Below are 25,941 nucleotides of genomic sequence, written 5' to 3'. Positions count from 1 at the left end.
AAATAACCATCGGGACGTACCCAACCTCATGATCCATGGCAATAATAAACCGTTGGATGATGCCAACCTCACAGCACCGTGGTAAACCCAGCGCATGGTAATATAATATAATATAATACTGATCTAAGGTATTGGCACTACATGATACATCAATTTAAAAATAACAAATACAGTATACATGAAACAATCTTGTAAGATTATATATATACTTTTCCAAACGATACTGTATCATAAATCATAATTTAACATTTAAATTTTCTCCGCTTAATTAAATACTTCAAAATCTCAAAACATCATTTCATACGAAAACCAAAAATACCACAGTGAAATATATTCATCATAAACCAATTTTAAGCACATAAAATTACAAAATATTTGATCGTGCTTAAAATTATACGATTTTCAATCTGGTTACTCAAACTAAATAGTTTACAAAATGATTGAAAATCTCAATTTAATTACCAAGATATTTAAATACCACAAGTCCATTTATGGACCCATTAAAATTGAAAATCACTTAAAATATTATCAATAGTCATATAAAATGATAACACATATATGTGAAAGCAAATATTTATTTAGGCATAAAACAACATTTCAATCAAATGATATATATGTAAAATATTTAAACCCCATATATACTATACTATATACCCAAATCATTTAAAATGATATAACCACTCATAGTATTGTAGATGCTCATGCCTGCTCCTCTACAGGATTGCCTCCAGGCTCAACTCGACTATCTGTAATATAATAAAATATTCCTCAGGCTCCAAACAACTAAACCAGAGACACTTGTATAACACAATTGTCTCAAAATAATTTACAGTACTACAAAATTGCATAAATTGGACACCGGGGATTTTTACCCGAAGCCTAATATTTCAAAATCGAACCACTTAATGGAAAATTTTAATTAATTTGACTAATTTTGTCCAAACACAGTCCCCAACTTATCTGAAAATTAACTAATTGATCCAAAAATGGAAAAATTATCAAACGACCTCTAAAATTCACAAACTTTATATTGACGGAAAGCCCAAGATACAAGGAACTCATCAGTATGCTCACCTTGGTCCAAAGTTTCCTCCGGTGGCCGAAAAACACTGTTGAAGCGTCACCCGAACTTCTCATTATCGGATCTTTCAAATGGTGAAGAATATGGACACAATAACCACGGAAATAAACTCAGAGGGGTCGAAAATAGTGGAAAAGGTGTATGGGTTGGCCTGAAACGACCAAAAAATGAGAAAATTTGGCAACCCACCTCGCCGGCCGCCATGGACTTCGCCGGCTCGATCTGGAAGCGTCCGACCGCTTCTTGTTGTGAAATTTCACAGCTGAGCTCACCTTCAGGTGACCTTCCTAGGTGGCCAGCGCGTGTAGGTGGTGGTTGGCCGGAAATGGGCAAAACGTCGGTGATCCGATTCAACGGTAAACGGGTTGAAACGACCCAGTTTGGACCCACGGGTCTGAGGGGAGAATTTCTCGGGTTTTGGAAAAAAAAAATGGGTATTTTGAGCTTTGTTTCCTGTTTGACACACTTACCTAGGCTTATCACTAACAGACAAAAACTGGGGACTGGCTTGGACACTGATTTAAAACTTATGCTTAAAATTTCTCAGAACCATAACTTTTTGTCCGTAACTCAGAATTTGGCATGCCACCAGTCTGTGAACTCGTATCGACAAGATGTACACAATGGTAACTTAGTCAAACCAAAAATATTGGCTATTGAAAAAGTCAACTTGAACCCATATATTATTCACTTGGTCAAACTTGTTTAATCATGTATATTTTTTGATACAGGATGTTACAGCTGAAATGAGATCATACCGCGGATAGCAGAAGATGGACACCAAATGCCATTATATTGACAAAGGGGAAAGCCACTTGAGTTCTTTCTTGGAAGTGTATTAGGCAACTTCTCAATACCATTTTTGTGATCCTCTTCACTGCTTGAAAAAGAAAAGCTTTGGGAGTTTTTGTTCTTCTCCATGTACAAGTAACAAGTTAGCTAACTAGATAGAACATATGGGATACATATGGTTCCTTCTTTATGTACAAGTCCTCCTTAATTGGTGGTGATTATTCTTTTTCTTTATTTATTCATTTTATTTAATTAATCATTACTTGTATAATTAGTGGTGATTATTGATTAGTGATCGTTTTATTTGTTCTTCTTCTTTTATTTATTCATCACTACTTGTAAAATTAGTGGTGATTATTCTTTTTCTTTTATTTATTCATTTTATTTTATTATCACTTCTTGTATGATTAGTGGTGATTATTAATTAGTGACGTGGCCAGTATGGGTTTGATACGAGTCTTAAATGTTGGGAACACTACCTATCTATTACAAATTGTAAATATTCACGAGTAGCATAAGAAAACAAAATGTGAATTTTGTTAATTTGTGACAACAGTCATTTAGAATTTTTAACAAAAATTACTATTCATCACTACTTGTATAATTAGTGGTGATTATTGATTAGTGATGTGACTTACTTTCAATTACTGGTGATTACTGATTACTGATAAGTGACGTAGCTTACTTACAGTTTAAAAATATTTTGGGTGATGTTTTCTTTTTAAAAAGTATCGGCCATTATTTACCCACCTTAAAATAGACAACGCTTGTTTGTTGCATTGTCCAATTTTTAGTACGATGTTGTTGTATAAGTTTTTGGTTTCTAGCATCATCCATTAGGTGTCATTAGAATCTCGGTCTTTTCGGTGTAGTGAATTTCCATGAATCAATTATCGACTACGATAAATTGTTAGGTCTCTATAATTAGCAACCAATATTACAGCCTTTTACTATATATATAGTGACGAATAACAATGTTATTTTTTAAAAACTAGTCCACCGTCAATGAACCTTAATTTGAATAATAATGTGGGTTCACACCTGAAACTATAGGAGTCATAAGTTGTAGGAATCATAGAATTTGTGGTTGCTCAGCTCATGTGGACCTCAAGAAGAAAAACAACCCATTCATAACCACAAGGTGCAAGGTCATCAACCATAACTGCCTTTCCTTTTCACCCTGATCATTTTGTTTTTGGTTGCACAAAACTTCAATTTTGAATTTGTACATGCTACAATAACAATGATAGAGGATGCACATACTACTGAAGCGTAGTAGGTCCCAAAAACATTACCCAAAATAAAAAAAATAAAAAAGAAAGAAAATTAAAATTGAAACCATTCAAAGACTCAAACAACAAATATAATAAAATCAAAAGGAAAATTTTACACCCTGGCTTCCTTAAAAAGCAAGATTTAAACTTGAAAAATATTTATAAATGCATTTCTATCTTAAATATGTATAGTTCCATAGCTTAAGTTTGAAGAACGAATTCAGAAACACCCAAAATACTGTAGTATTGTTTTTTTTATGATTTCTTCATTTTTTAAAAATAAATTGATTTTCTATTTTTTGTGTATCGGGTCTCAAAGTCAATTAACATCACATGCTCAATAATATAATTTAAGTAGTTGAACGCATTAATTTCAATGCTTTAAAAATATAGGAACATGTCTCTGCCACCTTCTAGTGATCCTTCGTCTAAAAATTGCCCAACCTTAATTATAGTATCAACGACCTTGGAATTGGTGAGGAATGTAATAAACTTCGCCACCACTATCTTTAGCTGTACCAACCAATTCTCCACCATTGCCTTCTTTAAGATTTGCTTTAAGATTGTCTATATTGTATCTACAGATCTGTAGAGGAAGATATAACCCCGATTACTACCAACAGCTGCAATTGTTTTTATCTTAATTAAGGAGTAAAAATTCAGATTCAACTCAAACAATAGACTGTATATATATATATATATATATATATATATATATATATATATATATATATATATATATATATATATATATATATATTTTATCAAGACCCATCCAAAATTCCTCACCGAAACCCTAGATAAGTCCTGATTCTGGGAAAACCCTACTGGACCTTCCAATGGAAAATCCAGCAGAACCTCCCCTAAAGGTTGGACTACCACAATTTTCCTGCACTGAAAATACACTTCTAGAAACATCCCCTTATTTCTCCCACATTACTACAATTTAATCCACAACTTTCAGCACTCCGATAAAATAAACAAGAAATTCATGCAGTGTTAATACAATAGGTCCAGTAAGTGTACAGAGCATCAAAGTTACAGATGAGTGTGAAAGTTATACAACATAAAATAGGAAACAATAATACATTAGAATACAAGGAAGCATAACTTTTGAAACTTAACAGCAACAAACGTCCACTTAATTCTGATGTCGTCTACCAGCTCGAACCTAAAAGGACGAAATTTAAGAACATGAGATGCTAATCATCTCAGTGAGTGACCCTATCTACTGTACATTTATAATAGTAACGAAAATTATAGCACATTTGAATAATTAACAATAAATGAGTAAATAAATAATAATTAATCGAAAATAATAATTTCTCTCAAAACCCTCATGGTTCACTCGGTTGGAAAAGTTTCCCTTTTAAAACATTTCACAAAACCCAGCAGTTATATTTCCCCAAAATCAAGGTAGCCAATAAATAATTAATTAAATAATAACTAAATGGAATATCAACATTTAAAATACAAAATCATGCAAATAATAATATAGAGCACAACAATTTATATGAAAATGTTTAATCAACAATTACCAATAAAATGCAACAATTTTTGGAATCCAATGTACTCAGAAAAATAATCTGGAATAAAGTAAATTTTTAATAACAAATAATAAATCATAAAACAAATGCCATAAAATTTATTTGTTTGAAATAAACGGCAAAATTTAAATAAATTAACCATTTTAATTGAATAGTATAATCCAAATAATAAGCTTAAAAATTCAAATCGAAAATAGCCTAATGCACCACACTACAAACCAGTGATGCCTTACGGTACTCAGCGTCCCGAGCACCCTCAGGCAGGGGTTAAAGAGAGAACCGGCATACGGTCGTTTCGGCGTCCAGACAGCACCGCTGCTAAAACTTGTCATCCCAGCCTAAGAGGAGGGTGGTTATGTGCACTATACTAAACCGGCCTGCCCTCAAGTCCATAGGTAACTCACAGGAGACTGTCATCCCGGCCTAGGAGGAGGGCGGTTATGTGCATTATACTAAACCGGCCTGTCCTCAGGTCCATAGGTAACTCACAGGAGACTAAAACATGCGCGCTAATCACAATCTCATGTACAGTACAGAACACCGGTACTGTATAAGTGCGTCCAAAATAATTAAAATAAAATAAATACCAATAGCCCATTTTTATTATTACCTAAAAATTTCCGAAATTTACCGTGAGAGTTATAAAAATCTCAAATCCCACATTCCTTCCATTTCTCACCATATATCATCAATATAGAAAAGAAATATGGTTTACTCAAAACCATGAAATCAACCACCTCGCATTGTAAATGCATAATTACCTTTTTAAAATATACAGTACCATCATACCAATATTTTTCTTCAAATCCTTTGAATCAAATTTTTTTCCCCAAAATAATATATAAGGCTCACAAAAAATATTTAAATATATTTTCTCTTCATAAGCCCTTGATTGTACATGAAAATCCTCTGTAAAAATAATAATAATAACAAATCCAGAATTTAAATCATAAATTCTTTGAATTTCTCCAATATTCAATCATGGCATCAAAATATATATATGTATGCATATAACCAAACATCCAAAATTTGACATTATAAAATAAATACCCAATTTTATAAAATTCCAACCGCATACATATATTTTCCAAATATTCAAATATCACCAAATAAATATAAATCATCACAAGAAAATAGTTTTTAAGGTGGGTCACTCACCTTAAGCACGTATATCAATCAAGATCCTCTGCAGGATCAAGTCCACTACCCCCACGTGCACCTAAAATATCCACAATATACAAAACCAATTATTTTAATATTTTATCGGGTAACTCTTAAATGGGTACCCGAGGAGCGAACACAAACGACAACTAAAATTGACGAGTAATATATCGAATCAAAACTTGAGTGACGAGGATTACAAATCCGGTCTTACTTCCCGGAGATCGGACCCAAGGTGGCGGGAATCTCCCCGGAAAGCTTTCAGGATTCAACTCTTCGATTCTCTCAAACCATCGCGAATTGAAGAAAAAGGACCCCGGATCTGAGTTCAAAGGGTCAAAATTAGTGGGGAGGGTGTAACACCCCGTCCCAAACCACATCGAAATTCGTGCACGTTGACCGAGATTGACAGTTGACCAAGCGGCTCAAAAGTTGACATTTTGTTCTAGTTGAAATTTTGAGTTGACCAGGGTACCGTGGTGAAGTGCATGATGCCCCGAGTTCGTAGACTAGTAGCACGTCGAAAACGGAGCTACGGTTTGAAAGTTATGGGCAAAAGAAGTCGAGGTGCAAATTGTCCAAAAGGTGCCGGGAGTTGACTTTTTATCGTTGTATAATTTTGCTTTGACTTTTGTATGGTTGTAAAGTACTCGTCGATACGAGTCCATAGACTAGCGGCACGCTTAAATCGGACATCTAGTTAAAAGTTATAGACGTGTGAAGTTTGCCGGATACCATAATATTTTATTATATCTGGCTTAAGTGCACAGTAATACCACATGTCGTCACCTGATTCGTCCACGTGGGTGAACAGTGTCACCCACGGTGGCTTTTATTTGGCAAAAATATCGAGGAGGAGAGAGAAAGAGAGAGAGGAGAGAGAGAGAGAGAGAGAGAAACAACTGGCCACCGGAATTGACAAATTTTCCAGCCGATCCGTGCTACATGCTTCGGGCAGACGGGAGCGCCTCCCCATTTCAGGCCAAACCCTAAAATCTCACGACCGCCGGTCGTCAGACGAGCCCAGATCGAGCCGGCGAAGCTCAGCGGTGATTTTCCCCTCCCCGGTCGGCCGCCACCGTTTGACCCCTTTTCGGCCATTTTCAGGCCACACGCGCTAGCCACCCCTCACCACCTCCTCATTTCCGACCAGCCCACCAAATTTCACGGCCACCAGACCTCCGACGCGCCGAGATCAGAGCGTTTTTCGGCGAGGCACCGAAAACCTTCAAACCCCGATTTCTTCGCCGTCTGGCCTCCGTTTGCCTCATCGTCGGTCCCGTTGGAACCCTCTCCCCTTGATCTACAAAACCCCCAAAAATCTCAGCCAACGGCCACCACACGCGCCGTCGCCGGCGACGGTTGCCGGTGACCGCGGCGGCTCACCGGAAGTCACTACTCCGGCGAGTACCCAGTTGCACCGCCGGTCCCTCTCCATTGATTCCAACCTCCTGAATCCAAATCCAGGGTCCTTTTCCACCAATTCGCAATGGATTGAGAGGATCGAAGAGTCGAATCCCGAAAGCTTTCCGGTGAGATTTCGGCCACCACCGGTCCGATCTCTGGGAAGTAAGACCGGATTTGTAATCCTCGTCGCTCGAGCTTCGATTCTGTATATTACTCGTCAACTTTGGTTGTCGTTTGTGTTCGCTCCCCGGGTACCCATTTGGGAGTTACCCGATTAAAATATTAATATTTTTGGTTTGGTGTATTGTGGATATTTTAGGTGCATGTGCGAGTAGTGGAGTCGATCCTACGGAGGATCTTGATTGAGATACGTGCTTAAGGTGAGTGACCCACCTTCAAATTAATTTCGGGAATTAAATTGGTGAATATTATGTGTGATTTGAATATTTGAAATTATATTCCATGTGTCAAATATTTAATTGATTTATTGTGGAAATTATTGGTGGATTTATTTTGATTAAAGAAAATATGCATTATATAAAATTATGCCATGTGAAAATTATTTTTTTGGTATTGAGAATTTTGGAATTCAATTATATATGAAATTCTTGTGGTTTTAACATTATTTTGGGCATGATTTGATTTTCAAATATTTCAAGGAAAATATTTGTTTATGGTGGTGACTTCAATTTTTATAAGTATGCCCATGGAATATTATGTGATTTAATTTATTATATTTCAAAAATATTTATGCGATTGGAAGAATTTGAATATTTAAATTGGTGGATTTGGGAGTTGGTGGATTTGAAAATCATGGAATTTATGACGTTGATTATAAAGAAATTGTGGAGAATTTCCGAGTTTAATTGGATGGAATAAACCCGGTATGTTTATGGAAAATTTGAAATTTGAGATGTATTGATTTATGATTTTTAGATGCACCATACACGTACTGGTGTTCTGTTTGTATGTGATATGGTTAGTGTGCACACGGATGTGATTAGCACGCGGGTGGGTGTGAGTAGCGCGCAGGTGATTTTATGGGGTTGTCCTGTGTTTGCCATCGAATGAGGGTAGGCCGCCCCTCCATGGCCGGGACGCCTATTTGCAGCTGCGCGGTGGAACGCCACGCGACCATATGCCGGTTTCTCTCTATAACCTCTTGTCTGGCGGTACCTCGGGACGCTAGGTACTGTTGGCGCCACTGGTATATAGTGGGTGCATCAAGTGATTTTCAGAACTGGAATTTTAAAATAAATATTTTGAAATTGCATTGGAATTAAGAATATAATTAATACTGTTTTTATTATTTATTTGAATGGGGATTTTAAATTGATTTAATTTTTCCCTTTACATATTATTCAATAAATTAATTTCCTTTTAATTATAAATTTTGGATGCTTGACTTATCATATTTTATTTGATATTTAGTTGAACAAATTGATGTCTTGGTTTTCGGGGAATACGAATAAAGGGTTTTGTGAAAAGGTTTTAAAAGGGGAACTTTTCCAACCGAGAGAATTGTAAGGGTTTTGAGAGAAATTATTATTTCCAGTTAATTATTATTTATCTACTTTATTACCGTGGTATTATAATTGTATAATAGATAGGGTCACTCACTGAGATGATTAGCATCTCATATTTTTAAATTCCGTTCCTCTAGGTACCAGGTTTGTCGGTATTCATCCGGAGCGGACTTGATCTTCATCGCTGTCTTAGTTCGAGAAGAACCTTTGCATTCTTTTATTGCAGTTGTAATACTTCTTTCACTCTTGTTGTATTCTATGTTTAATAGTAATTCGTGAAGCTCTGTATACTGTATTGGACACTTATGTATTAATTATGCACTGGATTACTGTTGTTCATTTGAAGTGCTGTAAATTGTGGAATCAACTTGTAGTAATGTGGGAGGAATAAGGAGATATTTATAAAAGTGTGCTTTCAGCGTAGGAATTTGTGGTAAGTCCATCCTTTAGGGGAGGTTCTGCTGGATTTTCCATTGGAGGGTCCGGAAGGGTTTCCCTGGGATCAGGGCTTGTTTAGGGTTCCGGTGAGGAATTTTGGATGGGTCCTGACAAGGGACCGACGGTGCAACTGGGTACTTACCGGAATAGTGATTTCTTTGGTGAGCCGTCACCATCACCGGCAACCATCACCGCCGGCGACACATGCGGTGGATGGTGGCCAAGATTTTTGGGGGTTTTGTAAGTTGAAGGGAGAGGGTCTCAACGGGACCGGCGATGACAAGAATGGAGGCCGGAATGAGGAGATCTCGGCGGTTGAAGAAATCGACGCCGCCGCCAAAAAAAGTCTCAATCCGGGCGCGTCGCCAGTTGGTTGGCCGTGAAATTTTGGGGGTTGGCTGGGAATGGAGAGGCGCTCCTGCTTGGCTGGCGCGTGTGGCAAGATTCGGCCGGAAAAGTTTGCAACTCCGACGGCTGGTGGTTTTCTTTCTCTCTCTCTCTCTCTCTCTCCTCTCTTTCTTTCTCTCTCCTCCCCTCGTTTTGCCAAAATAAAAGCCACCATGGGTGACACTGTTCACCCACATGGACCTATCAGATGTCGACACATGGCATCACTGTTCACTTAAGCCAGATATATTAAAATATTACGGTAGTCGAAAAACTTCACATGTCCATAACTTTTTAACCAGATGTCCAATTTAAGCGTGCCGCTAGTCTATGAACTCGTATCAACGAGTATTTTACAACCATACAAAAGTCAAAACAAAATTCTACAACCATAAAGAGTCAACTCCAGGCACCTTTTGGACAGTTTGAACCTCGACTTGTTTTGCCCATAACTTTCAAATCGTAGCTCCGTTTTCGACGTGCTACTAGTCTACGAACTCGGGGCATCATGTACTTCGCTACGGTACCACGGTCAACTAGAAATTTCAACTGGATCAAAAAATCAATTTTTCACCCACTCGGTCAACGGTCAACCTCGATCAACGTACAAGAGTTCCGATGTAGTTTGAGACGGGGTGTTACATATATATCCACCAAAATGTTGCGGTGGGCAAGGTAGCCCACTAAAGGTGAGGTAGGCCACTGAGTGGAGGATGACACACCTCTCATAAAATGTTGTAGGATGTGCAACAGTAAAAAAAATTGTTGTTGCATATCTGCTAATATCACCCACAACTCAATGAGCGTCCTCGCCTACCTGAACAAAATTTTATATATATATATATATATATATATATATATATATATATATGTACTGATAGAACTTAACTGGATCACATAATGGAACAGACAACCACAAAGCTTTAACCAAGTGCCTAGTGGAAAAATCTTTTGCAATGTAATAAATTGAGTGGAGTGGAACATGTAGCTAAGCAGCTTCAAGAGCAGAGTATGCAAAATCCTTCTCTCTATTTTTTTTTTAATTTTTAATTGTTGTGAAGTTATTTGTACCAGAAATTAACAAACTTAGAAGACAAAGATGAAGTTTGTGAATTATCCAAACTAGAAAATAAAAAGGTTTAGGTGGTAGAGATAAATATTATCAAGATTGAATTGACTTATAATTTAATTATGTGATGGAGAAAAACTTTATCTTTGATAGATATTTGATGGGATGAAGATAAAACTTGATCAAGATAGGACTTATATATCATGGCTTTCATCATCATTAACAAGCTTTAGGTGGAGGTCACCCTTTGAGAATTAGGATCCGCTTGTTTTTTTTCATCCTTAATTGTGCCACGTCCACCATTTGAAACATCAACATTCCAATCAACTTCTTCTTTTCAACATGTTCTAGTTCATTTAGTCATTAATTCTTCTTAATTCATACATCCTATCTTCCTAGTCTTCTATTAATTCGCTTCTAGCTTTCATTTTAATTGTTATTTATATTTCAATCTGTTCTAATTTTATTTTTTACAAGTCATATTGCTAAGTTGAATTTTATTGTTAATAAAGTCCTATATACTTTTGTAGGTGTTAGAACCCATACAAAAGTAAACACAAAGAAATGAAACATGATACAGCAGCAAAATAAAACCAAACGAGAAATGCCAAAAAAAAAAAAAAAAAAAAAAAAAAAAGGGGGAAAAGGAAGAAGAAGAAGAAGAAGAAGAACAACAACAACAACAACAGAGGAACAGAGAAGCGGGAATTTCCACAAAACCAATGCAGACAATATAAAAAAGCTTATAAGACCTTTGCATTATCAATGACTTCCAATTCCAAGTCTTCTACTGATGGCAAAATAGATAGTGGGGGCACATTTGGACCCACACTCTCGTTGGTTTTGAGTTGATAGGCCCATTCCAATCCTAAAAATCAAAATACAAACAAAAATGATGTGTCTGCCAGGGGTCCTAAAGTTATTTTGCTCTTCATGGGGATTCTTATCGTTGAGAACACCAATACCTATCACAAATTGTGAACATTCACGACGCACGTGGTAGCATAGGAAAATAAAATTCAATTTTCTTAAGCAGTGACAACAATCATTTAGAATTTTTAAACAAAATTAGTATTCATCCCTGCTTATAATTACTGGTGATTAGTGATGTGGGTTACTTAACCTATTTATTTATTTATTTATTTTGGGTTTCTCGTTTGTTTTTATTTTGCTGCTGTATCATGTTTCATTTCTTTGTGTTTACTTTTGTATGGGTTCTAATACCTACAAAAGTATAAATAGACTACTCCAGCATGTTCCTCGACTTTATATACTTTAATTCACCACATTGATGATATTGTTGAATACGGAAAATTCGGGCTCCACATGTACTCCATCCATTTTTTCTTTGTGAATGTTTCTAACCGAATTATTTCATTCTTTTTAAATGATAAAACTTTCGCCATTTGTATATAAAAATAATATATGTAAAATTGTGTATATATAACCTTACTACCACGTCACATATAACAGACTAGTATTATATGTCCAACTCTAAATCAACGAAAGTTAATAAGTCTTTTTTTTTTCCCCCTTTTAATCTATATATTAAAATCTAGCAACAAAATAAAATGTCCTGCATTAACTGCATTAACTTCTATTAAAAGAGATATAGCGTTTAAATTGGAAATAATTGGATTTTTTTGGTAAATGGAAATAATTGGGTGTTGGAGTGGACAGTGAGTAAATATTAATATAGAGGTATCCATTTCCTGTATAAATTTTGACAAATCACCCTAATCATTGGATGAGAGTTATTTAATAATTGAAAACTGCTTTATTTTGAATGGATTATAATTAACTTTTAAAAACTAATTACTTTTAATAACTGATTCACCACTTAATAAGAAAAATCAAAGGTCCTAATAATTTATTAAAAATGTTTGTCAAATCTCTTTGTATATAGAACACTATTTCTGTGTATAATATATATATATATATATATATGTATGTTATATTGGATGAAGTTGGGCATGTTATGGTGCTAAATAGCCCATTGGTTATGTATAGTCCAGTATTATACTATAGGAGTGCATATAACTCAATAGACTACATGTCAGGATCCATCCAAAATTTCTCACAGGAACCTTAAATAAGCTCTGATCCCAGGGAAACCCTACCAGACCTTCCAATGGAAAATCCGACAGAACCTCCCCTAAGGATTGGACTTACCACAAATTTCCTATACTGAAAACACACTTCTATAAACACCACCTTATTCTTCCCATCTTACTACAATATAATTCCACAAATTTGCAGCACTCCAAATGAATAAAAGTAAATCAGTGCATAATTAATAACTAAATGTCCAATACAGTATACAGAACATTATACAAATAAATGTGTAATTAATAATATGTCAGATAAAGAAGCAATACAAGATGAAGAGGAAAAAGGGAAAAAATGCTTCTTGGACTTTCGGCAAAGAACTGAGACGTCGAGTTCGGCCCGGACGATCAACTTTTTCCAACCTAGACCTAGGGGAACGGAATTTAAAAATATGAGATACTAATCATCTCAGTGAGTGACCCTATCTACTATACAATTATAAAGCAACGATAATTATAGTACAGTTGTTTAATTGAGAATAAATAAGTAAGCAAATAATTAATAATAAATAATATTTTCTCTCAAAATCCTCACGGTTCACTCGGTTGGAAAAGTTCTCCTTTTTAAAATATTTTTGCAAAACTCAATCTTTTATGCCCCGAAAACCAAGGAAAACAATTAATCAACTAAATATCAATTAAAGCATAATAGATCAAGGATCCAAAATTTATAATGAAAATAATATAAGAATAGAATAAAAATAATTTTGTAACAATTACTAAACGATCGATAATGTCATAAACAAATAATATAAAAATATTAATGAAACTTACATTAAAACAATTCAGAAAATATTAAAATAATTAGAATGAATTAATTAATTGAACAATTAAATAAATGAATAATTAAACCAAATTAAAACCTCAATTTAAAATAAATGGTAAAAACATAGTAAGATGTCTGTAAAATCAAGATGAAATGCATTGATAAAACACTAATATAAATGGGTAATAAAAAAAAACATAATAAAATTCCATGAAATTTGTATTAAAATCTCCAATTGAAATAAATAATAGAAACAACATTAAATACATTTAATTCAATTACGACTTTAAAACTTTAGGATTTGAAATTTATATCAGAAAAATAATCACTTGATGCACCACACTATATACCAGTAATGTCCCACGATATCCAGCATCCTTAGCATCGTGTAACGGGAGGTTAAAGAGAGAAACTTGCATACGGTCGCTTCGGCGTCCCGACAGCACCGCTGCTTAAACTGTCATCCCGGCCACGGAGGGCGGCGGCTTATGGCCAATATCAAACTTGCCTATCCTCGGTCCAATAGCAACTCACGGGAGACATTATAACTTGCACGCTCATCCACATATGCAGTACAGAACACCAGTACTGTATGAGTCGTCTAAAATAAATAACCAAATTTTATTATAAAAAAAATACGTAATTTTTCCAAAATTCACTGTGGGAATTATACTATTTTCAAATTCAACCTCCCACATTTTTCTTTAACATTTCCAGCATAAATCCACCGATAATAATATACAATAAATTGTTTTTTCCAAATCATAAAATCAAACAAATAATATTTCAAGGGCATAATTATACAATTTGAAACCATCAAACTTAAACCAATATTTCCTTGAAATATTTAAAATCAAATCATGCCCAAAAATAATATTAAAATCCAAATACAATTAATTAAATGAAAACAACTTGCTCATAAGTAATAAATACAATTAAATCACAATTTCTTTTAATTCCCAAATATATTTTTGACACTCAAACATATATTAAAACAACATACATTGACAATATAATTTAGATAAAAATTCTCTTAATATCAAATACATAAAATATATTTATCAAATATTTAATTATGAAATATTGCAACAATGAAATTTGATAATAATTACCAAAATCTCAAATTCCTTAAAACCAAAATATTTATAATGCACAAATATTTAATTCCATTCAATTTTGGCACCAAAATTCCAAATATAAATTTACTAAATATTCAACACATCAAACATATTTTTCAAACAACCAATTTACACAAAATATATATATATACCTTAACATCCCAAAATAATTTTGAAGGTAGGTCACTCACCTGGAGCACTCAATTAATCCAAGATTCTCCATGGGATCAATTTCACGATGTACACATGCTCCTAGAATAACAATATTACACATCTCAAATAAATTAATATTTTATTCGGGTAGATAATATCCGGTATCCGGGGGGTTAAACACAAACGTTAACCAAAATTGGCGAGTAATATACCGAATCAAAGCTTGTGGAACGAGGATCGCATTACTGGCCTCCATTGACCCCAATTTCGCCGGTGGTGGCCAGAATTTGCCCGAGAAGTACCGACCGAATTTCATCTCCTCATAACTCTCGAACCACTTCGAATTCAAATAATTGGAGACCATATTTGAACTCAGAGGACCCAAAATAGGGGGAAAGGGGTGGTAATTCGGATTGAGCTGGCCGGAAACGGCGAGAATTGTTAGAAAAACTCAACCCACCGCCGCCGACTTCACCGGCCCGATGTGGGCGCATCCGGCGGTGTCTGGCCAGGAAATTTGGAGGTCGGCATCACCGGCGAATGGACTTCTTCCCTGGCCAGCGCATGTGATTGTCCAGTGGCTGGAATTAAAAAAAAATGGCAAGAACCCAAGAGCAAGAAAAGGAAAGGAAGAAGAAGTAGGAAGAAGAAGAAGAAGAAGGAACGCTCGCGCGGGGGAGGGGGGGGGCGGCGTGGGGGAAAATAAAAAAAAGAAAAAAGAAAAGAAAAAGAAAGAAAAAGAAAATAAAAAGAAAATAAAAGAAATAATTAAATAATAATATAATAACATTATTGTATAAAATAATATGGTATTAAGCATGGTTGACATGTGGCATCTCATCATGGTGACACATGGTCACATTTATTAAGTCACACGTGTCACACTGTTACATGTTTAAAAATAATATTAAAATAATATAGTATTTTAAAACTTTGCAGGTCCATAACCTTTTAACGGGATGTCCAAATTAGGCGTGCCGCTAGTTTGTGGACTCATATCATGAGTACTTCACAACCATGTATGAGTCAAAGCTCATTTCCCCATAAATAGAAAGTCAACTCCAGCACCCTTGGACAGTTTGGATCCCAATCTTTTTTTGCTCATATCTTTCAAACCGTAGCTCCGTTTTCAACGTGCTACTTGTCTACGAACTCATGCCAATGTGTACTTCGTAACGGTACCTCAGTCAACCTAGAATTCCATCCGAGTCAAAGTCAATTTTTGACCTCTTCGATCAACTGTCAAAGTCAACGGTCAACGGTCAACCTCAGTTAAAGTTGGAAAATTTCCATTGTACTTTGTGACAGGATGTTACACTACGGATAACATAACTACCAAACATCGCCCAATATAAAATGATTATATATATTTAAATAATTTTTCTATCATTAGGAAAATCTCCATAATTTCATGGGTTATATATAATAATATGTGATGATTACATGTAACCCCCTCAAAAATACAAGGCATCCTACGTTTATCTATGTATAGAATTTTCTTATATTTAAATGTATATGTATGTTATAATAAGGAATTGAATGCAGGGCTTGATGTTCGGTGGGATAGAGACAGTAGCATTGATGATAGAGTGGACAATGTCGGAGCTTATGAGAAACCCAGGTGACCTAAAGAAGGTGCAACAAGAGCTCAGCGATATAGTGGGTCTTGATCGGAGAATCCAAGAGACTGACTTTGAGAAACTGACTTACCTGAGATGTGTTATCAAAGAGAGTCTCCGACTCCACCCGCCAATCCCTTTGCTCCTCCACGAGACCTCGAACGACTCCGAGGTCGGCAGTTATTTCATCCCCAAGAAATCTCAGGTAATGATCAATACATGGGCACTTGGTAGGGACGAAAGCTTCTAGGACGAGGCTGAGAGCTTCAAGCCCTCAAGGTTTCTCAAACATGGTGTGCCAGACGTCAAGGGAAGCAACTTCGAGTACATACCATTCGGTTCCGGCTGGAGATCTAGCCCGGGAATGGAAATTGGGCTCTTCATAGTGGAAATGGCTGTTGGACATCTCCTCCGTTGTTTTAGGTGGGAGTTGCCCGAAGGGATGAAGCCCAGTGAGCTCGACATGACCGACACGTTCGGACTCACCGCTCCCAGGGCGAGTCAGCTCATCGTCGTGCCTGCTAAACGCGTGTTCTGTCGTCTGTCATGACGGAATTCATCCAAATTTATATCTCTCAGTGGGAGTTTGGTACATCCCGTGTTAAAAACTTTTGAATAAAGAGATGAATTATTAATCTATACCAATAAACAAAGACTGAATTATTAACAGTGGTGGATACAGGAAATACATCCAGAATAATGAGATGAATTCTTGATTTGTACCCAAAAAAAAAAAAAAAAAAAAAAGACTCAATTATTAACTATGGTGGACCCAGGAAATACAACACCATTACATACAAATGATAAACACAAAATCTAAATATTTATAATTTTTTTAAAAATAAGTCTAAATATTTTATATGATATGTTAAGATAATTTATAATTTTTCTCTTATTCAACTAAACTTTTAATTTTTAATTTAAGACTCTAATTAATTGATTGCAATTTATTAACTACAATTTTAATATAAATAAAGAACAGCCTTGTTATTTGTCATCTTTAATCATGGTTAACACCTTATATTATAAATTTTAATTGGAAACATATATTTAATTTTGTTATTAATTTTTTATACTAAAATTCTAAAAATAAATCCATTAAAATAACTATTTAAATTGCAACCTAACATGTAGATCCCATTAGTAGTGGTTTTTTAATAATGACAAATAGCATTTTTCAATAAAAATTTTAATAAAATAAAAATTCTGTAAAGTAGGATTTTTTACCGATATTAATGCTAAAAATATTTACCACTTTAATAGAGATAATGTGTGCCATTAGATTTGATAAGTATCACTAAAACTTTTAGGAAAAAAGGAAGTGTCAAAATTGGTTAAATTGGAAAGGAAATTTACAATTTGAGAAGAGGCAAATTTTTATTTTAACCGATGAAATTGAAAAGGCAATATACAGGATATTATATATATATGAAAATTAATTAAAAAACCCAAAAAAAAGGAAAAAAAAAAAAAGAGATGGGCACCTCACCTAGGTTCCCTATTATTAATGGCCGTGCTGATTGTACATTATTATTATTATTATTGAGATTTAAAATTTAGAATTATTATCTTAAAACTAGTATTTTTTACTATTAAACCATCCATGCATATAGATGTTAATTAATAAAAGTAAAAATAATTGTGCGTGTCCGATTATACATGTAGGACACAGAGATGATGTCTTCCAAGAAATTAATGTTAATTTTTTTTATTTTTTATTTTTTTTTGACTTTATAACATTTACCATTCATTGGAATTGTCAATTTAAATAGTATTGGCATTCAAATGATTGGCTCAGTTAAAAAACAAAAAAATACTGAAAATACACCTTCAGATGGACCCGTTCTATTGTTGACCAAAAAAAAACATTGTAAAGTGTATTGCATGAGTTAATAGTTAATCAACTTAATCAGCCATGTACCAAACAAAGTTTTCCAGTACTCTAGGAAGTTGGAAATGTGAGACTACCCAGTTATGTACAGTACGGACATATATATATATATATGCACGTTTATTTTAAAATCTCATAAATAAGGTATACCCAATTTGACCAAATATTATGTTCTAATACTATTATTATTTTCTGAGTAATTCTAAATAAATGCAGAAATTATTACAAGAACATTATTTGGCAACGCCAATTCATTAATCTATAGCAAGATAACCATGGTAAAGCGCAACAAAAGCTCAATTTAAATGAAGCAACATTGAAAAATTTAAACAACTTAAAAATAAGATCAAGAAATTCATTAAACCGCCGTACAAATTGTTTTTGAGCTTAATTTGATTTGAATACTAGGCCAGAGTTGGCAAACTTTTCTTCTATAACCTTGCTAATAAGTTCAACCATAGAAGGTGTAGGATGATTGGCATAATCTCCAACCTCACTTTTCCTAAAATAGGCAGTCACAGGGATTCCACGATTGAATACATCATTTTTGTTTGCCTCCAAACTGTTCAAATGTTCGAAGCTACACAACCTTGAAATTTCTTCTACCAATCCTTCTTCTCTTCTTCCTTCAGGATAAATGGAAACCCCAAAAACATTGCCAATCTCTTTATCTCAAACTGTATATCCTCCTTCAAATCTTCGTACTTCATAAATAGTACTTTTTCTGGCTTCTATAAACTCTCTTTCCAATACCCCACGATATTGTCCCAAAAGGGTCCAAAACCATGATAGCCTGCACAGTAGTTCACAAATGATTCATCAATAGGACCTGGTTTTATATTTACATTCTTAGTTGCACGAGAAAAATGCCAATAAGACACAAAATTATCCAAAGGGTTTCTACATATGTAAACAATTCGACAATTCGAATCGATAATTGAATGTGGCAGTGATGCATAATGTGTTGAGTGGCAAAAATTCTTGGTTGAGAAAGTTGGTCAAGATTTCGAGGTAACCCATGGCTGTAAAGTTTATAAAGTTTATACTTTACGCTGAACACAAGATCATGTGGATGAGTGGTAAGCAAAGGGCTATCTTTGAGTGCGTAGCGATTTCGGTTCACGATAGAGAAGATCAAGGCCTTCAACCACGTCATACCGGATTTTGGAAGGCTGGCTAAGATGATATCATTTTGGTTAGCTTGGAAGAATTGGTGAAATGGGATCATGCCGTGGATAGCAGAAGATGGACACCCAATGCCATTGTATTGACAAAGGGGAATGCCACTTGAGTTCTTTCTTGGAAGTATATTAAGCAACTTCTCAATACCATTTTTGTAATCCTCTTCACTGGTTGAAGAAGAGAAGCTTTGGGAGTTTCTGTTCTTCTCCATGTACAAGTAACAAGTTAGCTAACTAGATAGAACATATGGGATACCTATGGTTCCTTCTTTATGAACAAGTCCTCCTTTTATTTATTAAGGAAGTTTTGTTTTCTTATGAATAAATATTTTTAGGAAAAAAAAGAAAAAAGAAAAATGGAGTACTTTGTCAAATTAATTCAATGAAGGATCTTTTATTTTTGATTCAATATATATATATACACACACACAATATATGATTAACACTATAAGCCTATTTAATATACAAATATATTTACTAAGTATATATATGTTATTAATTAATTTGCTTATATTTAGCAATATTTATTCTTTTTAAAGCTAATGACATAATTTTTGTTAAATTTATTAATAATTAAATAGTGTCTCCAGCATTACTCTATATATATATAGATATATTATATATATATATATATATATATATGTACACTACGAAGCGTTACTATTCAATAACTTGAATAAATTAGGAAGATCCAAAAATGAAAGAAAAAAGAATTTTGGCAGCCAATAATTGAGTCATCCACTGATCACATATATAACTATGTCATATACATAACTTGCGCAAAATACATGACAAGTAGTGGAATGTTTTACTTTTCTATGAGTTTTGATTTGAAAACTAGGCAGAACCATCATACTTCCCCCGTCAACGTGTTCAAATTTTCAACCATAGAAGGAAATTGATTTAAGCACATAAACTACTAATTTTCATTTCTTATAAATAATTTTTCTCCCAAAAAAAATCATGTATAATTAAAAACCTTAACTTATGGTTTTTTGCACTCCTTTGGATAAAAGAAAACCTAGCAATTTTCCTTGAATGTCAAACCAGATCCATTTAATTTCTCATGGATCACCTTATTCAATTTCTCTACCATGGAATCGCTAAGATGGTTTACCCAATCACCAATTTCACCTTTTCTAAAATAGCTTTTATTTTCAAAATATGGCATAAATTTCCCATGCTTGTTAACATCCAATTCCTTCAAATTTCCAAAACTACAAAGCTTTAATATTTCTTCAACAATCCCTTGGCTCTCTTCCTCCTTAGAAAATGGAAACCCTATGAACTCTGCCAGCTTTTTCACTTGATTCAATGTGTCTTTTTTCAGCTCCTCATACTTCAAAAACAACACTTTGTTTGTATTCTCTTTACTCACTTTGTGATAACCAAGCATATGGTCCCAAAAGGGCCCAAATGCCTCTTCTCCTTTACAATATGCCTCCGCAAACTCCTCCACAGTCCAATGTGTGTTATGCTCCAAACAAGCCTGGTTTGCAAAATGCCAATGTGAGACAATGATGTCAAGAGGGTTTCGACAAATATAGACGATTCGACAATTGGTTTGCTTGATGGATTCCGGCAATGATTCATAAGGAATGTGGGTGGAAAACAGCCTTGGATAAGACATGGTACTAAAATCAGGAAGCTGGTTATTTGCATACAAAGAAAACTCCATGAATGGTACAAGTTCATGTGGGTTTGATTTGAGCAAGGCACAGTTTGAAAGCTGATCACAACGCTTTCGATTAACGATTGAAAATGCAAGTGCTTTAAGCCAGGTGGTTCCTGATTTTGGTTTGGAAGCAAGAACGATGTCTTGGTCATGAGCTTGGAAGTGGTTTTGAAAAGATATTATGTTTGGGACAATTTTTGATGGACAATAAAAGCCTTGGTATAGGGAAAGACCAGGACTTAACCACCCTTTTGCTTTAGGAAGGCTGAGAAGCAATTCTTCAGACTCTTTAATTTTCTGAGAACTCTCCATATTTGCATTAACACAATGGTAATGAGAAACTGCAGCACTTGTGGAGATTTATACACAACATAATAAAGCATATATTTAATTCTTTTTTTTTAATGAATTATATTTAATTCTTATAACCCAAAAAAATAAAAAAATAAAAACTCATATATTAATTAACTGTTACATTGATGGCAATGTGTCGTTAAAGTCTTTTACATCAACAAATTAAAAGTAATTGATAATTAATTAATTCAATTAGAGTTACTTTGTATAAACTGTAGATAAGAACCTGTAGCACTTGTGGAGATTTATATTCAATTTAATAAAGCATATATTTAATTCTTTTTTTTTTCAAGAATTATTATTTAATTCTTATAAAGCAAAAAAAAAAAAATTATTTTAATTAACTGTTACACTGACGGTAATGTTCATTTATGTCTTTTACGTCAACATATTTAATATTAAAGTAATTGATGATTAATTAATTCAATTAGAGTTACCATACACAAAATGATATCGGGATCTTTCATCCTCTTTTTGTTATCTTTTATCTTTATTTACCATTAAAATAATAACATCACATTTAAAAATAATATTGAAAAAGAAAGTGAAATGAAATAACTATTTTTCAAGATGAACAAAAATGCCAGTAAAAAAAAAAAAAAAAAAATTGGAGAAGGAAAACTAGAGACCAAAGATCATCCTAGCTATAAAAGTAGATAAGAAATTTGTAAAGAGCATGATCTTTAGCCCAACCAATTGCTTTTACACCGAAGCCTGAAGCCCAACAACCGTATCAATTCAAACCAAACCACAGTCTGAACACACGTGTGTGTGTGTATCAAGCAACCTCCAAGCCCAACCAAATATAAATGTAAACAAGTTAAACACCAAAAAATTATTGATTAATGGGATTGCTTGAATTGCCCACTTTACTATTAAAGTGACAATCTCAGGTCAGTACCTTCTTATCTTAGGTTTCTTAACGCTTTGACACCTTATTATACATTAATACATTCTTACCTTAGGTTTCTTAACACTTGATACCTTATCATACATTAATACATTCTTACCTTATGTCGAAATTGTTTAACATATCTTTCTTTTTTGTAAAATTTTGCCAACATATCATTATTCACACACACACACATACATACAGCGTTTTTTTATTTTAAGAATTATGGAACAATTAAACATAATTCATTTGCATTTGTTAGTGTTTTAGAAGCAAAGTGGTCTAATGGTAAAATCTAATTTTTTAACTATTCATACATTATTTATTCTCAACTTCTTTCTTAGGAATGAGGTAGATGACTGTTATGGAATACCAGGATTAAATTCTTGAATTGATTAATTGAGATTGGCTTAATTAGTATATCCATCACATCCACACTTAAAAGGTTATGGATTCAAGACACTGAGAGAAGAAGAGGGAGAAAGGGAAATTGTTATAAATAATAATAATATACCTTTTTTTGGGCCATAACATCCTTGTTGGTATATTTCTAGCTAAGTACAAGCTTTGATATCATTTACAATGTCCTACCCATGTATCACCAATATTGTCTCTCATTTATCCACCATATTATGAGATTTTTATTCAGACTTCACAAGATATCACCCATTTTAAAATTGCTTACAATAGAACACACTTAACTATAGATTTCTTTTTCAAACTCTAAAATTAACAACTTTTAAAAGACCTTAGTTGTTAAGAGAGTGTTTAGTTTATAATTGAACCATCAGCGTTCCATACCGAGACAATATGAGATTGGATATCAAGTAACCTTTGCCAACAAAATAACTTGCCTGTGCCTCACACCCGCTTACACTCACCCAACAACATCACACTAGTTCACCTCATCATCATAATCTATCTCAAAATATTATTCACTTATATTACCTTTTCTTGTCTTATATCCTTCAAAATCTACTTTAGCATATTGTTTATTAATGTTGCCTTTTTTTGTTTCACATCTTTCAAAACTCACTAGTCTTACATGGTTGGTATTGAAGGATATGGGGGCCACTACATGAATAATAGTTTTATGCGGTATTCGGTCAATTAATATAGTTTTATAAGATTCACTCTCCTCCCCAACCCATTTTGAAACTTCATTTTCTATTATGTGTCACTGTACAATTTGTCATCAAAGCCAATTAATTTGTTGTTTTATGGCCTTATAACCATCAAGAATGGACGGCATTGTTCTCCACCATTAAAAGAATATGTACCACTTTGTTTTTATTAGTTAGATGTACAATGTAGATACAAGATATAAAAAATCTAAAAAAAATGTAGTTAAGCAAGACCTTTGGGGTATTGGGTAGCTAGTAATTTAGAGAAGTAAGAAAATGTTATATTTATGACTAATGAATATTTGAAGTAAAAATACAATCTTTCAATTGAAAAGATTAGCAATGTTTTTGGGTTTCCCATTTACAATTAAGAAAGAAGAAGGGTTAATTAAAGACATGTTAATGCTTTGCAGCTTTTGAAACTTGAAGTATATATCTTGAGCTGAAAAAAATGGAGGAAGCAAAAATTCTAAGCGTTCCTGTTACTGACCTTTATAAAAAAGGTGAGGTTGGAGATTATGCTAATCATTTAGCATCTTGTTTTTTTTCACATTAATTGTTGATTTCCCTTGTCTGTCCTCTAGAGTACTCTAAAATTGAGAAGGTCTGTGAAGTCCCACATTGGTTGTAAAGGAGAACGAAGCCCGCCTTATAAGAGGCTGTGGATACATTTCCCTTGCGACGCGTTTTGACAAAACCTTAAGGGCTGGATTGTAAGAGGATTTTCCAAGCCCAAAGAAGACAATATCACATGCGGGTGGTCTGGACTGTTACAGTTGGACTTACCACAAATTTCCTGCACTGAAAACACACTTCTACATATAACATCTTAAATGCAGTATTTAATAAAATATATCCAATATAGTATATAAAGCATCATAGGGTACAATTAAGTATGAAAGTTATACAACAAAGGATAGAAAGAAATATTACAAATAGAAATAAATAAAAAGAAAGAGAACTACTTGAAACACAACAGCAACGAAGGTCAAGCTCGCTCCGAATGAATGTCTATCAATCCTTGTACCTAGGGGAACAAATTTAAAAATATGAAATGCTAATCAACTCAGTGAGTGACCCAATCTACTATATAATTATAATAGTAATAATAATCATAGTACACTTGATTAATTAAGAATAAATAAACAAATAAATTGAAAATAATATTTTTCCTCAAAACCTTCACCATTCATTTCGTTGGAAAGGTTCTCTTTTTTAAAACATTTTCACAAAACCCAATATTTTATGCCCCAAAAATCAAGGAATAATTAATTAAATAATCCAAATACGAATAAAATACAATAAAATAATTTAAAATACTTGCATTAGAGAAATGTAACATAAAAGTGAAATTCAATATATAATTCGTAAAATTTGATTTAATAAATCAAAATAAACAGTGTCAAAAACATAATTAAAATAATTACAAACAATAATGTAAAGTAAGTGGTAAAAATATTATAAAATTCATTTTGAAATATTCAATCAATTTATATAATAAAAAAATATGGAAAGATGCATTCTAAAAACATTGATTTAAAATAATTGACATAAAATATGAATAAATACATTTTAGAAAATACTAATTGGAAATAGGTGATAAAACAATTTAAATACAACTTTAAAACTTTACGATTTGAATTTTATATCTGAAAAATAATACTTGATGCACCATACTATATTGTCAGGACCCGTCCAAAATTCCTCACCGGAACCCTAGACAAGCCCTGATCCCAGGGAAACCCTACCGGACCTTCCAATGGAAATCCGGCAGAACCTCCCCTAAGGGTTGGACTTACCATAAATTTCCTGCACTGAAAACACACTTCTATATACATCCTCTTATTCCTCTCACATTATTCAATTTGATTCCACAATTTTGCAGCATTCCAAATGAATAACAGTAAATCAGTACATAATTAACAACTAAATGTCCAATACAGTAAATAGAGCATTATACAAATAAATGTGGAATTAATACAATGTCAGATAAAGGAGCAATACAAAATGAAGAGGAAAAGGGAAGAAATGTTTCTTGGACTTTTGGCAAAGAACTGAGACGTCGGCTCGCCCCGGACGATCAACGTCTCCCAAACCTGGTACCTAGGGGAACGGAATTCAGAAATATGAGATGTTAATCATCTCAGTGAGTGACCCTATCTACTGTATAATTATAACCGTAATAATAATTAATAATAAATAATAATTAATAATTAATTGAAAATAATATTTTCTCTCAAAACCCTCACCATTAACTCCGTTGGAAAAGTTTCCCTTTTTAAAACATTTTCGCAAAACTCGCTATTTCTATTTCCCGAAAACCAAGGAATCAATTAGTCAACTAAATATCCAATAAAATATAATAAATCGAGCATCCA

The 25,941-nt window shown here is 33.7% G+C and overlaps 2 protein-coding genes and 1 pseudogene across 2 annotated transcripts; 1 reads left to right on the top strand and 2 right to left on the bottom strand.

Annotated features, from left to right (window-relative positions):
• Nucleotides 1-16,996, top strand: part of LOC107428645 (cytochrome P450 84A1-like) — a 50,284-nt pseudogene extending 33,288 nt beyond the window's left edge.
• Nucleotides 16,997-18,724: 1,728 nt separating this feature from the next.
• LOC107412850 (cytosolic sulfotransferase 15-like) lies at nucleotides 18,725-19,730 on the bottom strand. The gene is made up of 3 exons (XM_048470007.2): nucleotides 19,384-19,730; nucleotides 19,122-19,237; nucleotides 18,725-18,963 (listed from the first exon to the last, which is right to left on the bottom strand). Exons 1-3 carry the CDS (start codon nucleotides 19,728-19,730, stop codon nucleotides 18,725-18,727), a joined length of 702 nt encoding a protein of 233 aa, XP_048325964.2.
• Nucleotides 19,731-20,539: 809 nt separating this feature from the next.
• On the bottom strand, nucleotides 20,540-21,505 carry LOC125421334 (cytosolic sulfotransferase 15-like). The gene has a single exon (XM_048470006.1). The coding sequence runs from the start codon at nucleotides 21,503-21,505 to the stop codon at nucleotides 20,540-20,542; it is 966 nt and encodes a 321-aa protein (XP_048325963.1).
• Nucleotides 21,506-25,941: the final 4,436 nt, after the last annotated feature.

Source organism: Ziziphus jujuba, chromosome 8 (assembly GCF_031755915.1).
Source record: "Ziziphus jujuba cultivar Dongzao chromosome 8, ASM3175591v1".
In the NCBI taxonomy this organism is placed as follows: domain Eukaryota; kingdom Viridiplantae; phylum Streptophyta; class Magnoliopsida; order Rosales; family Rhamnaceae; genus Ziziphus; species Ziziphus jujuba.
The sequence above is the reverse complement of the archived record's forward strand: the minus strand, read 5'-3'. Positions and strand labels throughout refer to the sequence as shown.